This window comes from Carassius gibelio, chromosome B21 (assembly GCF_023724105.1).
Source record: "Carassius gibelio isolate Cgi1373 ecotype wild population from Czech Republic chromosome B21, carGib1.2-hapl.c, whole genome shotgun sequence".
NCBI lineage: Eukaryota > Metazoa > Chordata > Actinopteri > Cypriniformes > Cyprinidae > Carassius > Carassius gibelio.
In genome coordinates this window covers 27,183,314-27,201,183 of record NC_068416.1, presented here as the reverse complement: position 1 = coordinate 27,201,183, position 17,870 = coordinate 27,183,314, and the positions used below count along the sequence as shown (strand labels likewise).

At 33.3% G+C, this 17,870-nt stretch overlaps 2 protein-coding genes across 2 annotated transcripts; one reads left to right on the top strand and one right to left on the bottom strand.

Moving 5' to 3' along the window:
- Positions 1-133: 133 nt before the first annotated feature.
- vmo1b (vitelline membrane outer layer 1 homolog b) lies at positions 134-3,072 on the top strand. Its single transcript, XM_052587998.1, has 4 exons — positions 134-416; positions 1,317-1,453; positions 2,251-2,364; positions 2,608-3,072. Exons 1-4 carry the CDS (start codon positions 216-218, stop codon positions 2,789-2,791), a joined length of 636 nt encoding a protein of 211 aa, XP_052443958.1. The 5' UTR covers positions 134-215; the 3' UTR covers positions 2,792-3,072.
- A 958-nt stretch (positions 3,073-4,030) lies between these two features.
- wdr91 (WD repeat domain 91) lies at positions 4,031-17,279 on the bottom strand. The gene is made up of 16 exons (XM_052587996.1): positions 17,151-17,279; positions 16,727-16,892; positions 15,762-15,941; positions 14,042-14,248; positions 13,855-13,938; positions 12,775-12,881; positions 12,084-12,249; positions 11,132-11,287; positions 9,214-9,392; positions 8,957-9,107; positions 7,972-8,066; positions 7,697-7,856; positions 7,191-7,299; positions 6,003-6,115; positions 5,724-5,921; positions 4,031-4,678 (listed from the first exon to the last, which is right to left on the bottom strand). The coding sequence occupies exons 2-16, from the start codon at positions 16,847-16,849 to the stop codon at positions 4,514-4,516; spliced, it is 2,193 nt and encodes a 730-aa protein (XP_052443956.1). The 5' UTR covers positions 16,850-16,892; positions 17,151-17,279; the 3' UTR covers positions 4,031-4,513.
- Between the last annotated feature and the right edge of the window lie 591 nt (positions 17,280-17,870).

Here is a 17,870-nt window from a genome sequence, read left to right as displayed (position 1 = left end):
GTCTTATGTCTTGAGCGAATGGTCAGTTTACTGTATTCTGCCTCTATTTACTTTTGGAGAGAGGTTCTGTTTGTTGTGCTGGTTGGACTTGGATCCAGCTGTTGGTGGAGGGTCAATGTCCTACATTGAGCTCTGTGACGAACCAACACACACACACACACACACACACATCTGTTCGGATCTCCAGCAGGAGACATAAAGACGGCTCTCAAACCATGTACAGGTTTCTTTCTCTGACGCTGATTTCACTGCTGGCTGTTTTCGGGCAGTATGTGATCGCAGGAGGACGCTTCGGGCGAACCATCAGCAGACCTTTTGGGTCGGTGCTGAAGGTCCATAATGGGATGCGATGGGGCACATGGGGTCAGAAAGAAATGTGTCCAACTGGAATGTACGCCACAGGTTTTAGTCTTAAGGTGAGTAACTATTACCGGTATACAGTTTAGTGGTTGTTAACCAAAACTGACTATTTACTTCCTTAATGTTTCTGATCTAATTGATTATTGTGAAGTTTTCACCTAATACCAGACTATAGGTCATGTTAAAGTTAATATATAACCAATAGTGAATTCTACAGTAGCACACTATATGATATTATTATAATATGGTATGTGTGCGATATTTTTATCATGGCACTGATACACATCTAAAAGTTATTCATTTTTCATGGGAACAAAATATTAAGTCAGATATTTGCAGACCAGAAATGTTAGATCTTTCAATCAATAAATTGTAAAAAAAAAAAAAAAATATTGTAATTAATTGTTTTCTTATTTTTAAATTTGGCTACATTTGACCCTTTTTTCTTGCCATGAAAACAGCCATGGTAGCTTTATAAACACCAAAACAACATAAATTAAAAAAAAAAAACATATAGGTTTCATAATCTTCAGTATCTTAACTTCAATTGACAACTATTACATTTATATCCAACTTCGCAACCTAAATAAAAAACAAAAAAACAAAACTCAACTAATTTATTTTAGTAAAACACCATATGTAAAATATCCTTTCACACAGCTACAAACATTTTAGGATAATATATATAGTTTTATGGTTTTCATGTATTTCGTTTAATTTTTTTGATTTTCAGTTTTCATTTAGATTTTATGTTAGGTTATAGTTATTTCTAATTGTGTCATTTTAGTACTGAAACTTAATAGAAATGAGAAATATTTTCTTAAAGTGTAACTGTTTGACTGATTTCATTTGAGTTAATGTAAGTTCTTAGTTTTTGTTTTAGTTAACCATAATAACATCAACTGCTCAGTGTGACTATAAACCATGAAGTTATTAGTGCTGTTGTTTTTCTAAAGGTGGCAGGTAAGTGGGAATCTCTGCTGGTTGGTGATAACACAGCGCTCAATGGGATTCGTCTTCACTGCATCAACCCGTCCAAAGGCTCATCGGGCCCATACGAGGACTACGCCACAGTTCAGTCCGACGTAGGAAGGTGAAGAGTTTGAACTGGATGTAATACAGAAGCTCTGTGCCAAAACCTAGTGAGCTTTCTATACAGAGAGCATCTTTTGACAGAGTTGCTGCCTATGTAGAGCGCATCAAATCAGCCACTAATGAGGATCATTTCAATTAGATGCAGCCGTGTGCAAGACAGCATATTCGTATTTCGAACAGAGCTGGCATCGTCAAAGTGTTATGCTATCTCTTTTAAGATGGATTTTTTTATAAGGCAGCGTCTTTTTGCACTAAGTCTAAAGAGCATTTACACAAGTGCAAATAGACAGATTATATTTACACTATGGTAAAATAGCAGGATTTACTGCTATTTATTGCAAATAGTATCTGTGCCTCATTATTGTAGTACATTATAAACCAAATGCAATAATAACGTATTGAATATAAACTATAATTTTAATTCAAATTATTAAATGGATGCCACTTTATTGGGACAATAAAGCCCTCGCCACACCTACTTTAACTCTACCCAATACTTTATTTTCAGTGATTATTTCCTTAATTTTTATTGAAAATAATGGCCATTCCCATGTGATATTGAAAATATTAGAAATTTGCAGTATACCTAGCCATGTACGTCACAGGGACTGTTGTTAGCTAACCGTGTTTTGACTTTTGACTAAACCAATCACATGTTAGTGGGCGAATTAGTGTATATAGCCTCTGTCAACAAGGTGGGCTATTTGCGCTTAGTGTAAATGGAAACTCCATATTTATTAAACTAACAAATAATTGGTTATACCGCTAACGTTCCTTATCACGTTCTTTCCTTAGCTGGGGTAAATGGTCAGATATCAAATGGTGCTCAAGTGGATTTCTGACATCTTTTCAGCTGAGAGTGGAACCCTACCAAGGGACCTGGGACGACACGGCCGCAAACAATATCAGGTGATGAACTTATTTAATTTATGGCAACCAGATTTTCTAAAGCCACAGGATTCTGGAGCAAGAATGTGGTTCTCGCAGCATCCCATAACAAGCTGTATAAACACACCACTGCATGAGACTCATCTGACATGGATATGAAGTCACCCGGTCAAGCGTTTAGAGCTATTGAAATGCTTAGAGATGCACAGTTGGACCCATAGGCTAGCACTGGTTGTGATTATTGTGTGGTCATTGTATTTCCAGGTTTAACTGCAGTGGAAATGCCGAAATGCTGCAGGGATCCGGGATGTCGTGGGGCGAATGGGGCGACTGGAGCGAGAAGTGTGGAGGAAAGGGAATCTGTGGCATCGAGACGATGGTTGAGCAGCCGCAGGGAGTCGGAGACGACACGGCCCTCAATGATCTGCGCATGTACTGCTGTGATTGAACTGATTGGTTGTTTCAGAAACAAATCATTTGGTTTAATTATATTACCTTAAAGTAGTGCTCAGCTAGTTTTGGGCAGATCTAAGAGTGAGACTTCTTCCCATTCACATTTAAAGGACAACAGCAACTGCATAGATCTTGAACATACTGAAGAATTTACTTATGTATTCCTCAGGTTTGTCATGAGATATGTTTTGTGACTAGTAGTCAATTTATATAAAGTTACTACTTGTGATTTTTTTTTAAAGGATATCATTAAAAAGGTGAAAGATGATGAATTTATTTAAGGCCTCCTCATGGGTCAGTTCTTACCGGTGTTAACTTAAAAAACTAGTTCCCTCAAAAAAAAAAAAAAAAAAAAAATCTGTAATTTTACTCACCTTGATATTGTTGATGTGAAATAGTTCTTAAACGGTTTTGGCCAGAATGAACTGGGCAGATCTAAAATAGATTTTTTTTTTTTTTTAATCATTCATATTTAAAAGAAGGCAACAACATAATCTAATTTTAAAAGATCTTGAAAATAAATAAAGAAACACCTCATACACTCCGTTGCTACACGTGCTAGACATACAATAGGCTTTGGTTCTCTGAAGTAAGTTATGTCCGTTACTTTTGTCGGTTCTTATTTGACGCGAGCACTGATTTTTAAAAATGGGCGCGAATTATTCTAGTCGCGCCAAACTCCGCTGTTATGAACGCGCCACTAGTGCAACGGTCGAGATTTTCGCTAGTAGTATTTTAACATTTCAGTCTGTTTTACCAACTATTATTTAAAGCGCTGAAAAAGCCAAAAATCAATACTACAGAACATCAAGGGTACTGACTTGTGTGCGTAGCCTACTATCCCTTTCAATAACCACAAATAATCAAACTTATCCCTCATATTGTAAAACTGAACCATCAATGCACTAATGGACAATGTTAACAAATTAACATGATACAATCATGATGAACTAAAAAGTATACCAGGTTTAACTTCTAAACAAAGATGCCAGTAAAGGGTCTGGGGTAACTATTCTGTGCTTATATGAAGGTCACTCATAACAGCTCAGAATAATTAAATTAAGTGGCTATTTTTGCTTTTATAAATTAAGACATTTGACTTAAAGTGACTTACTTTTGTAATTGTACTATTACTGTGAACATATTTGGAATTAATTTATACAAAAATAGTTTTTCCCCTTTTTTATAAATTAACTTAGGACCTCGACACGACACTTTAAATGACACAAAGAACTTTAGTTGATTATATTTGTTTTTATTGTTCAACAGGATGCCAAAAAAAAAAAAAAAGTTTATGAACATCATTCAAATAGTTTATTACTTGGCTAAGCTCTATTTTATGGTTCCAGAAGTAAGAAATAAACATCATCTTAGAAGAAAAGAAACATTAATGTGTAGGTAATGCCCTTCCTCACTGACCTGACTGAACATTTGTTCATTTGTTCTTTCTCAAGTAACATTTCTCCACGTGCTCAGACATTACTAACTCACACAGAAACATAAATGATTTATGAAAAATATAATACGTCATCACTCTCTGGGACTTTATGGTCCGTTTTATCATTCAGTGGAAATACAGACTTTGTTTTCTTTGAATCATTAACATTGTTTTGATATTCTAATGGTCACCAGTCAGGGATGATTGGTTCATAAGACATCATGTGATTTAAACTATAGAACTGGCTCATTTCAGATCTGCTGTACTTGATTGGTGAACTTAGGGTTTCTGTGCGAGTAGCGTGCTGAGTTTGATCTTGCCGTCCATAGACGCGGTGAGACAGGTGCCGCAGTCCATCGCCGTGCACCAATCAACTGTGACGACAGGCGCTTTATGACCCCCGAGAGACAAGACGCTTTCCAGACCAGTGTCCGCCTTATTCAACTAGACAAGAACAGAGCAGATATGAGGTTAGATCAGAAACATTAAACCTAAAACCATGAGTAAACATTCTGATACATGAACTAAGATAAAAATTAACTGAAAAAAAAAAAAAATATATATATATATATATATATATATATATATATATATATATTTTTTTTTTTTTTTTTCAGTTAATTTTTATCTTAGTTCATGTATCAGAATGTTTACTCATGGTTTTAGGTTTAATATATATATATTAAGAGAAAACATATTTTATTACAGCTATAGTTGCCAAGGCAGCATTTCTTATTTTAGCTGAAATACTAAAATAACTAAAACAGATACCAAATTTAATAAAAACAATTTAGATATTTAAAATAATAATAATAATAATAATAATAATAATAATAATAATAATAATAATAATAAAAATGGACTATGGAATAAAAAACTATGGAATAAAAAAAATGTTAGCTGAAATAAAATTAAAAATAAACTTATTTCAGTTAGCTGCTAAAGTAGCATTTCTCATTTTTGTCGAAGTACTAAAATAACTGAAACCAAAACTGAAATAAACTTGATAAAACTAATTAGACATATTAAAAAAAGAAATTAATAAAATTAATAAAACTAAAGAATAAAAAATAAATGTTATTGAATCAATTGAATCAAATATAAAAGTTAAGTAAAGGCAGCATTTTTCAATTTGTTTAGTTTAAGTTAAAGTACTAAGATAACTAAAACATAAACAAAAATAACGCTAAATAGACTAAATAAAAAAGCAAAAAATAATAAAAAAAAAAGATAATAATCCAACAAAATGACTAAAAATTGAATATGAAAACACAAAAAAATTACCTCATTATTCTATCAAACTATATCAATGATACTAAAAACAACCCTGGTTTGTCCACCGTTTTCTTCCCGTTAAAGTGGGAGCTGCCAATTTTTTAATTCTATGGGTCTGGGTTCCGGTCTCTATTTTTAGCTGAAGCAAACAGTTTGTTTTGCTACTTGTTTAAGCTGGTCTGACAGGTGTGAGAGGTTGGTAATGTATTTTTACCCGGTAGATAACTCCTCCGCTGCTGGAGCAGGTGAGCACATGTTGCCCCTCAGAGTCGAAAGCGAAGAGTCGACCTCGTGGAACCTGAACCTGTTTATAACCACTGTAACCCGACAGGACAAACGGCCCCACGGCATCCTGGGACAGCGAGTACTCCGACTGTTTCACGCCACAGCGGTGGATATTCCACTGAACAAACTGACAACAAAACATGACGTTTAGCGATGAATCTACACTTAACTCTAGATATTCCTACAAAAATCCCAAATTTCCCATCACCTTCCCATCCTCTCCGATGCTGAAGACGGTGTTCTCGTCGTAGCTGAACTCCACGCTGTACACTTCACCATCATGAGCCTTCCAGCTCAATGCACTCTCATAGCGCTGCATGTCTACAGAGAAACACAGCAGAAACAAACACTTCAACATGCACAATAAATGTGAGACATGTGAAATTAAAAAAGGATTCATATCCAGTGATATTATCAACTGAACTGCATTGACTTGACACCATCGGATGAGAACAAAATATAACTGATTTTAAACTGAACTGAGCCGAATATCTATATAATAAACTGACGAACATCTCTGTCAATTTAATTTGTTTCATAACTGATGGACTTTGAAACACTGATACTGTTATCGAACTGAATTGAATCAACATGGAAATGAACTGAAACAAAGTTCAACTAAACTGTGCTGAAAAATTACTCTATTGTCTTCTACAGAGCTCCTTAATAGCTGAAATAGAATATGTTTCATAGTTGATTAATTTTGCAACTGAACTAACCCGAGGTGGAAAATCACTCTATTGTCTTCTGAAGAGCTGCTTTATTGCTGAAATGGAATTGATTTCATAATAATTAATTTTGCAATGAATTTATTACTGAACTGAATCAGCATTGAACATTAAAATAAATTAAGTTGAATAATGACTATTTTTGAATTTGTTTTATAATTAATGCACTTTAGATATCAACTCTGTTATTAAACTGAACTGAATCAATACTGAACTAAATTAAGCTAAATAATTAAATTATTGTCATCCGTTAAGCTGCTGTACTGCTAAAATTGAGCTTTAAAATTGCAACACAATTGATTAATTTTACAAGACTGATACAGTTATTGAACTCAACCGAATTAACAATAAACAGAAATGAACCAAAATTGAACTGAACTGATCAGAAGAGTGAATATTGTTTACTGTAGAGCTGCTTTAAAAACTGAAATTGATCAATTTCATAATTTATCAATTTTGTAACATTGTCACTACACTGAGTTTAAAAATGAATGTTTTTGAATTTGATTTACAATTTATAAAACTTTGGAACATCGACACACTGCTATTGAACTGAACAGAATTTGGAACTTTGGAACACTAACAATTAACTGAATTGAGCTGAAATAAAAATAATGACACTACTGTCTTCTGTAGAGCTGAACAGCTGAAATTAGACAGCGTCTCACCGAACAGTCGTATCATCCCGTCTGCGGCTCCGGTCACCAGCAGGTTTCCGTTGTGGTTAAACGCCGTACAGTTTATAGCGACCGGCCCCGGCTCCAGCGCAAACTGCAGCTGAACGCATCAAGAAAATCATCATTAAAACAACATAAGGTTTACCAATGTGCTGTACAATACCAACAGCTAATAAAAAATGAGACCAACATCTCTGAGAGGAAAAAGACTGATAAATAAATAAGCAAATAAAACAAACATCACAGGAGAAAACGAGGACCCCTTTGCTAGACCAATCTGTTGAGCCAAAAGCTAATTCTAATCAATACAATCTCAAATTTCTTTTAAAAGAGCCCAATGTTGGTGAAAGTTCTTTGACTGAATGGTTCTTCTATGCCATTGCTATATTGCTAATTTACAATTACATACAAGTTGCATGTAAGTTGCATACTCGCACCTGCATACATTGAGTTTTCAGTCATTGCATTTCTTTGTTAGTGTCATTTGGCTCCAGTACCTGCTGTTTGACGGTTTTGGTGTCCCACAGCAGCAGCTGTCCGGATACGGGAGCCGAAACTCGTGCATCGCCCTCCATCACAACACCAGAATGAGCAGCTTGAGCCGCGGCGGAGCAAACGAACGACGTTCCGCTCGGACTGCAGGCCAGCGACAGGATCCTAAACACACAGGAAGCTCAGTGGAAGAGGAATCTACTGCATGTTTACTGTATACTGTCATCTACTTTTAAAAACAAAAATCCTGGTGCATTATGGGTAATCTGTGAGGGCTCACCGTGGATGGACGTCGTCTATTGTCATCTCGTACAGGTTCTTCTTGGCCTCTGTGTCGTAAAGTTTTACTGTACCGACGCCACTGCCGAGCAACAGCTATAGGAGGAAAACACCACATAAACCAATAAAATCAAGCAAATGCTAGTAGTTTTTACCAGAACTGTTCAAAATAATAACAATACTTTAATTCAGCAACGATGCATTAAATTGCACAAGTGCCAGTAAAGATATCTATAATGTTACAAATAAAAAATAATATTTCATATAAATGCTGTCCTTTTGAACTTTCTATTCATCAAAGAATCCTGAAAAATAAAATGCACCATGCTATCCACAAAAACAGTTTTCAACACTGATAATAATCAGAAATGTTTCTTGAGAAGCATATTATTCTGATTTCTGAATATCATGTGACACTGAAGACTGGAGGAATATGCTGAAAATACAGCAGAGCATCACAGAAATAAATTACATTTAAAAATATATTCAAATCAGGGTTATAACAGTACAACTAAAAGAAGAAACACACATTTTCATCACTTGGTTTTTGTTTAGTTTAACCTGAAGAACTAAAAAAGATAAAGGTAGATAAACTTAAATAAAAAATGTAAAAGCTAAAAAAAATAAAATACATAAATGACTAAACACCAACAAAAATTTAAACAAAATGTAAAAAAATAAAATCTAATTCATATTGTTAACAAAAACTTTAATAGTACATCAATGATAATAAAATAAACAGATTAAAATAAAACATCCATTATTTTAAAATGTACTAATATTTCACAACATTATTCCAAAAGAAACTTCTTTCAAAAACAAACAATCTCATCAAACCCAAACATTTTGGTAGAGTGTAATTGTATTTAATAGAAACATTTACAGCTTAAATATATTTAATATGCTTATTTGCACTCCTTAAAGGCTAAAATCAAAAAATGCTAAATCTATTTACCAGTGTTTGTTCACCAAAAAAAAGTAATTACCAGTCTGTCGGGTTTGGCTGCCCATTCTAGAGAGAGCAGAGGGGACTTGGACATGATAGTTGCTTTGGTTTGCATGATGGGATTGAAAGCCCAAACCTTCACCACACCGTCCACATCCAGACTGGCCACTCTTCTGCCGGAGCAGTCCACCCTGAAAACACAAACATGAGACTAAAAAAACAAAAAGGACTGACATAGTTCAAAAACTGCTTCTGCTGCATGAACAGCTATATTCGATGTTAGTTGTCAACACTCACCTGCAGTGCATGATGGATGAGTGATGCTCTCCGTACTCATCCTGACTGAGTTTAATGAAGGGCTGCTCCACTGCAGCTCCGCCCACTTCACAGACTCGCGTCTGATTGGTGGAGTCTGTTTGATCAGGAAGAGCTTCGGTTTGAGAATCTGGATCAGAATCAGTTTTCTTCTCCATGCTCTGTGGAGATCAGAAACACGATAACGTTCTAGACAGACCCGGCATGATGTTTTTGGCATGTTTAATATCCAACCTGAGATAACAGCAGTGACCTCGCACTCCCATGATGCACTACAAAAGAAACAAAGTTCAACCTTCATTCTCAAACCTCTTTTATATTTGTATATATCTTAATATTGTGTTATAATCTATAAATATATATTTTTGGAAATACTTTACAATAAGTTAAAGTCCATACTGCCATAAGATTACTAACAAATAAAAATACCTCTAAAGCATTTCTTAAACTTAATGTTAAATTCAACATCTACTGATGCATTATTAAGATCAAATGTTCTATCTGTTAATATTATTTAAAGGACTTAATTAGGTTTTTGTTATATCTTTAAAAAAATGATTAAAGATAAAAGTATATTTCAACCCAATGTATAGCATGTTATTTTCCAGGAAATTAATCTGAACAACGGACAAACCTAGGCTTAAAATTCTTGTTTAATTTTGTTGACAAGAGTTAAAGATTTTTACATAGGGGTTTTTGGATATCTATTTTTATCACTCCATAAATCAGAAAGTATTGTCAACAGACATTAAAAAAAAAACACATTTTGCCATGTTTTTAGGGATAAAATGTAAAAAAAAAAAAAAAAATTATCAAATGATTAATATATGAACAAACCCCTCAGTAAAAACCTTCAGAATATAGAGAAGAATAAAACTCTAAGTTTTGGTGTATGTAAGTTTAGCTGAAGTAGAGAAACAAACTCACAACCATTAAAAATATGTTTTTTCGCCATGTTTTTATGAATTAAAATGTCATATTAATCAGTTTGATTGATATATCAAAAAAACCCTCAGTAAAAACCTTCAGAATATAGAGAGGAATAAAACTCTAAGTTTTGGTGTATGTAAGTTCTGCTGAAGTAGAGACACAAACTCACAACCATTAAAAATATGCTTTTTCGCCACTTTTTTAGGAATAAAGTGTGATATTCATCAGTGTGAATGATATATGAACAAACCCCACAGTAAAAACCTTCATAATATAGACAGGAATAAAACTCTAAGTTTTGGTGTATGTAAAATCTGCTAAAGTAGAGACACAAACTCACAACCATTAAAAATATGCTTTTTCGCCACTTTTTTAGGAATAAAGTGTGATATTCATCAGTGTGAATGATATATGAACAAACCCCACAGTAAAAACCTTCAGAATATAGAGAGGAATAAAACTGCAAAGTTTGATGTATGTAGGTTCTGAAGTGGAGAAAAAAACTTGTAAAAATATGGATTAGAATTTAAATTGACATGCTCAAATAGATAAAGTGCAATAAAATAAACACTTAAATGTGCATTTCGGATGTTTTCTTTTCACTTGTCTTTAAACAATTTTTTATCAAAGCAAAATATCCAAAAATCTAAAAATTTGATTTCTTTGTGAGATTAGTAGTGCATTTCCTCATAAAATATCATCTTGTATCTTTGTTCTTTGTTATTTTATTGAGATTCAAATAGATTTTATTGTTTTAGATCAAAGTTACAATCATGATTCATCTGAAGGCTGGTTAGTTTGAGTTATGGATCAGAACATTTAACATCCTTATGGAGAAAATGAACAAGAAATGTTCTTCTCAAACCAAAAGCACTGAAATAGTGTGTGGCTACTGTTGTGCCAGTGTCAGACACTGAAGACAGAAAGACAGAAGGGCCTTTGTTTGGCTCTGGTGGATGTTTTCTCAGACCTGTTGTGGGAGTTTGGAGAGCAGCTCTTTTCTCTCTTTCTCGTGGTCATGCTGTCGTCTCTTTAGGGAATGACCTGTGGCCAAATCCACTGTCGCAGTGGAAACAGAGGGCATCTTCAAGTCTTTAGCAGAAGGGAGATCTTTTGCTTTCACAGGCTTGTGAAAAAAAACACAGACAGAAAAACCATCAGATTAGCAGAAAAACATACTGCAACGAAGTGCTGGGCTCTCTGGAATAGTTACAAGAAAAAACTAAAACAAACAGACAAAAAAAGTAATGCAAAGCTAAATAATTAACTTAAAAAAAATATAAAAATTTTATTAAAATACATAATAAAAAAAACTGCACAGAGCTTCATAATGTAACTTAACAAAAAAAATAATTAGTTTAAAAAAAGAAATAATACAGTTATCATTAACAGTAAAAATTAACAATATTTAAATGATTTTCATAATAATGAAAATAAAATACATAAAATAAGATTAAAATAAATAAACTTTAAAATTAGATTATAGTAAATAAAAATTACAGTACATCTAACACTACAATACATTAATGAAGTTTAATTAAGTGAAACTAAATAATTCCTAAATAATATTTGTATAACATATATTTTTTCACAGTATAAATTAGTTCTATTTACATCTTTATATATGCCTTTTACATTTTAGGAGTGGTGTCCTTCATCTAAACATGGATGAATAATTGTAACCACAATTAATAATATAACACTTATCAATTCATTGCTACAATACGCATTTTAAATTTGGTTATAATTATTTACGGCACAATATGATGTATTGCAACACACATTATGAATAATTATAATGCTTTTAATAACCCTTTATAATTGCCCAAGTCAACATTTCTTTAAAAAAAATATATATATGTTAAAATGAAAACAGAAAATACCAAACCAACAATGCTTCTAAAATACAGATTGTGCTTTACCTGGGTGGCAGTGGGGTCCTTCCGGCCCAGCGAGGCCTGTGTGGGCGAGGATTGTGGCCCCGGGGCCGTTTTCCCAGGGGCCCGTCGGGTCTGAGGGAGGAAGGTGGAGAAGAAGTTTCTGGTTGGCGTGGTCATGTTGACGTTCCTCTGACTGAACACGAGATCTCTAAGAGAAAACAGACGAAACATCGCTCACGTTTCTGAAAACACACTCACACACACACACTAGCTGATCTCCCGCTCACTTCCCCTCCTCTGTTTACCCTGTTCCTGGTTTCATTGCCTTGATTCTCCAGTAAATCACACAAAGAGGCTTTTTGTCAAGAATCGCTGCAGTCTGATTGTATAAAATGTGATTTAATTTTCACAAAGAGCTTGCAGAAATTACCTTTACATCTCATTTAGATGTTTATTGTGCAAATACATTGTTTCAAATCTATACAATGAAGCTTTGATTTCATATTTGACTCATACTGTCACATGATTTCCTCAAATCAAATGCACTGATCCCGTGATGATCTGAATCGCAGTGAATGCAGAGAAAAGATCACAAACACGTCAAATCAAGTGACATTTCAAGTGAACGTTTATTCACTAATCAAACTCGGTCAGTCTCATTATAATAAGTTAATATAGCTGTATTGTGTGAAGTGGTTAAAAGCGGATGATTGAGGTCCTAAAGTCTCCTCACAGCTCAGTGTCGCCCAGTCGGTCCATGTGCTGGACGTAAGGTGGTAGCTTGTGATGGACCATCTCCTCGTCTTTCTTCTGTCGCCATTCTACTTGAAGAGCAAATAACTGGAAGCAATGGAGATATAAGATTACGCACAAATGCATCTCTACCAAATACTACCCTGTTTCCATTGGGAGTGCATCACTGCACATGCTTGCAAACCAAGCGGTGAGCTGAACAATCATATTTTACATTATGTTATAGTTAAATATTTTTTATTTATTTAGTATTACCTTGAAATAATATAGTATTATTATTTTATTTTATATAATAATATATGCTTATATATATGATTTGTTTTTTAAATAACCAAAACTTATATAATATTTATATAATTATTTAAAAAATATTTACAAATGACTATTTTTAAATATAGATTTATGTATAAACAAATTTATTAATTAATGCATATTTTAACAATTTCAATTATTAATCATTTTGAATTCATTATTAGCATAAATTATGTAATACTTCTAGTGTCTTGAGTGTAAAAAAGGCTCACTACAAATAAAATGCATTTAATTATTAAGAACATAACACATATATGAATTACATCATTAGCATAAATTATGTAGGACTGCCTTAAATTAATATATTTTTTACGGTGTTATTATTTGTATTATTATTATTTAATTTATTATTGCTTATATCATTGTTACTATTGCATTACATGATCTATATATTTACATATCACTGAATACTATATTTATTAATATATTAATGGTTATTTTTAACTGTACATTTGTATAAATTCAGTACAAATCGTCAGTATAATTTTTATTATAATTTATCTATTTATTAACAGCACTTTTATTATTAATAATAATTATATAACCATTTAATTATTTAGCATTTAAGTTTAGTTTTTTTATATATTTATATTACTGAATATTATATTAATTATTAATAATATTTCTAATTATTGAACAGTATAAATGTATTCTCAGCATCGTTTAAGTGCACTCGTTATATATTTGCCTTTCATTCTAGTCATCTGGACTTCTATCTCTCTAAACTACTGAACAGTGAAGACCTCACCATCTGCCTGAGCTCCTCGTTCTCCTCCTGCACAGTTTTGATTCTCTGTACTTCATTGTCGAAGCTCAAGAGCACAGGCTGGGGTGAAGATGTTAAGGAATGCACATCTACAATCTGTTCATGAGTGTCATTTCTAGGCATCGGGGTCACATTAATGCTATTGAAAGAGCTGAGGTGTTTGGATATGCATGCACTGGAAGAGGACGCTCAGGAAGTTGTGCAGAGACACCAGGAACGTGTCGGCCCACTGCCGGGAGAAATACGGAGAGAAGGAGGGATTCTGCTCCGGCGCTGGGATGAAGGGCAGAGCGAACCAATCACGCCACTCCGGCTGAGTCTGCAGCTCCAGAGCCTGCTTCTGGAAAAACTCCTGCGTCTTCTCCGGAGTCTTCGTCTGAGACACACGAGATATAGAGATATATATATAAGACATCAGTCCTCCACTGAGAAACTATACTGAGCAGAACAGACTGACACAGGACACTTTCATTTCCTATTATTGTTTTATTCAATGTTATCATTTTAAAAATTACTATTATTATTATTTCATAGTTGATACATATGTTATTTAATGCTATTTATGTTACCTATTATAGTCATAAATAATATTTTTATTTATTGAACAGTATAAATTTGTTATTAGCAACAATTTAGTACTACCTGGAAATAATACGGCTTTTTTATTGCATAATTATTATTTTTTATCATTAGTGTTTCTTTTTTAATTTATTGTTTATATGAGAAAATATAAGTACATATTGACGAATATTATTTTAAATTTGTATAAATATGTATTATTATTTTATGTTAAACATATATTTTCAAATATGATGTTTATTAATATTATTAATGATGTATTTCCTTATTAGTATATATGTAGTACTTGGAAATAATATAGCTTTTTATTAAGCTGTTATTATTCATTAATTTATTTTATATTAGATTAGAAATGTTTATATCAATGAAAACCATTTTATTAATAATATTTAATTTTACTTGAATTATTATTTATAATTGGATGAATAATACTAATACTGAATATATTATTTATTTATTAAGTATTAATGAATATTATATTAATATATTAATGATTTTATACATAAATATTTGTAATTATAGATCAGTATAAATTTATTATTAGCATAAATTAGATTTAATACTAGGAAATAATATAGCTTTTTTATTACGCTGATTTTATTCATACACTTTTAATAGTAGATATGTTTATATTAATACCCTTTTATTAATAATATGTAATGCAACTTTTATTGTTATTTAAAATTGGATGAATAATACTTATACTTAATATATTATTTATTTATTAAGTATTAATTAATATTATATTAATAAATGAATGACATAATACATATAAATGTATTGGATGAATAATACTAATACTGAATATATTATTTATTTAATACTTACTAGTGAATATTAATGATATTATACATATAAATATTTGTAATTATAGATCAGTATAAATTCATTATTGTCATTAATTAAATTTAGTATCACCTTGAAATAATTTAGCTAATTATTAACTTAATTATCAGCATAGATTATATTTTCAACTACACTGAAATAATATAATTATTATTATTTATTATTATATATTATTGTAACTTATTTTTATATATTAGGTACATTTAGGTACATTATTTTCAATTATATTTTTAATTACAAATCTGTATGAATTCAGTATTGCATAGATTAAATATAGAACTACACGGAAATAATATAGTGCTTTATTGCATAACATTAACAAAACCAGAAGCGAAATCTGTGTAATGTCATGAAAATGGCACAACAATACTATTTGACCAAAATAGGCTTAATTGTTTTAAATGCAGAATAGATTTTTCTTGTTTTTCTCTGTTGATCTGTGTGTGAAATATGAGCCGGAGCACCTGAATGGTGTGAATGACGTAGAAGCGGTACAGACTGGTCCTCAGTTTGTTGACGGTGGGTCTGTAGACGTCCTCCAGTCTGGAGAAGAGCCTGCGGTCCAGATACGCCCAGTACTCCTTCAGACCGGTCAGATCATAACTCTGGATCAGCTGCTGGAGCTGATCGATGATCTTATCAACCTGACATAAAACACCAGTCAACAATCCAGCAATGGATGTGAATGGGTGCCGTCAGAATGAGAGTCCAAACAGCTGATAAAACATCACAATAATCCACAGCACTCCAGTCCATCAGTAAACATCTGGAGAAGACAAACGCTGAAACAAATCCAGCATTAAGATGTTTTTACTTTCAAACCGTTGCTTTTGACCAAAATATGACTCCATAATCCATAATAATGCTTCATTCAGTGAAAATGTGCATCTCTTGTTGCCTCTCATATTAGTTTAGATCTGTTTAAACGCTGCTGGATCTGTGCAGATTTCTCTCCTGATTCAGACCAGAACACTTTTTCACTGGAGGAAGCGTTATTATGGATTATAGACTCTATGTGTTTGAGTTAAAAACGTCTTAATGCTGGATTTGTTTCATTTCCAGATGTTAACTGATGAACTGGAGTGCTGTGGATTATTGTGATGTTTTTATCATGTCTCATTCTGACGGCACCCATTCACTGCAGAGCAACCAAGCGACGCAATGCTACATTTCTCCAAATCTGACAAAGAAACAAACTCTAGATGCTTGAAGGTGAGTGCATTTTACATTTTTGGGTGACTTATTCCTTTAACAGAGCAATAATGTGCATTTGACGTTTGCATGATCATGCATACTCATACTTCAATGCACTAATCTACTAAACCTTATATAATGTGTGTTTATTATGTCCTGTTGCTCTTCAGTCCTGCACACAAAGCTTCTGCAGATCAGATCGGATGAATGCATGCATCTGCACACATGAACTCACTCGGAAGCCTTTCTCTTTGTCTGATTTGATCTCTGAGTCCAGGTGCTTCAGTGTGCTGTTGAACCCGCGATAGAGCAGATAATCTCGGACCAGATCATCCGTCCTCTCCACCGCAGAGGCCATCTTCACACGTCTCCTGATGCGCGCACACCTAAACAATGCACATCTGGCAACACAGAACATACACAATGCGCATAATACATGCAATATAAAAACCGCATTTTACATGCATGATTATTTTGCCGAGTAATAGCAATAAATGAGTTGATATGCAAGGTGATAGTGTTATCAGCAAAGATGAGCTCGGGTATGACACGATGTGTTTACTACATCGTTACAAACCATATAGTCGCGTACAAATAAATAAATGCAATTAAAATATTTTGAATATAAACACAGGGATTAAAACAAACGAAGCTTTTACCTGATTAATAAATGTTTGGTGCGACTCTTCCTGTTTTCAGCTTCTAGTCGTCATGTGATTGCAAGCGACATGTGACCGACTTGTGCGGATGACGTCAGCTGACGGGCGCGCCGCCGTTCGGGCGCGCCGCGGTTCACACCCGCCACCAGAGGGCGCGCGCCGTGCATGCTATACAGCAAAAACCCTCAATAAAGTAATTTAATAACGCTAATAAACTCATGAAATACAATAAATCTCAAGCGTGCTGTTTTTAATTCTAAATGTCTTCATAGATTATTCTCAGAGTACTGAAATACTTTATTAAAATAACCTTACTTAGACACTTATATAAAACTCTTAATAACTAATGCATGCATGCATAAGACATAAAATCCTATAGGGCCTCTGTTATGATCTTAATGGTTTCTCCTAGACAGCAATGGGCTCCATGATGAAAGAGCAAAGCTGAACAATAACGTATTCAGCAGAAGCACCTGAGGTGTTTGAGCCGCATAGAAAGCTGATGTTATACTGCTGATTTTCATGCTGCTCATTTTACTGTCACGGTTGAATAATCAAACACAAGGCTAGTGTTAGTGATGGAAAGAGGAGGGTCAGAGACAGGCTGAAGGCTATATTAACTTGTCCTGAATTCAATTTGGTGAATCTGCTGTCTTGAAACAAGATTATTCTGATGAAAACACTCAAAAAACACAGCAATGTCCGACTTTGAAAACTATA

What these genes read in the sequence shown, in the direction of transcription:
- vmo1b (XM_052587998.1), top strand. Translation starts at nt 216, where the DNA reads ATGTACAGGTTTCTTTCTCTGACGCTGATTTCACTGCTGGCTGTTTTC. An exon ending in CCACAGGTTTTAGTCTTAAG is followed by an intron (nt 417 to 1,316) that starts GTGAGTAACTAT and finishes GTTTTTCTAAAG; the next exon opens with GTGGCAGGTAAGTGGGAATC. An exon ending in GTTCAGTCCGACGTAGGAAG is followed by an intron (nt 1,454 to 2,250) that starts GTGAAGAGTTTG and finishes TTCTTTCCTTAG; the next exon opens with CTGGGGTAAATGGTCAGATA.
- wdr91 (XM_052587996.1), bottom strand. Translation starts at nt 16,849, where the DNA reads ATGGCCTCTGCGGTGGAGAGGACGGATGATCTGGTCCGAGATTATCTG. An exon ending in ACGTCATTCACACCATTCAG is followed by an intron (nt 14,249 to 15,761) that starts GTGCTCCGGCTC and finishes CGTGTGTCTCAG; the next exon opens with ACGAAGACTCCGGAGAAGAC. An exon ending in ACGAGGAGCTCAGGCAGATG is followed by an intron (nt 12,882 to 13,854) that starts GTGAGGTCTTCA and finishes CATTGCTTCCAG; the next exon opens with TTATTTGCTCTTCAAGTAGA.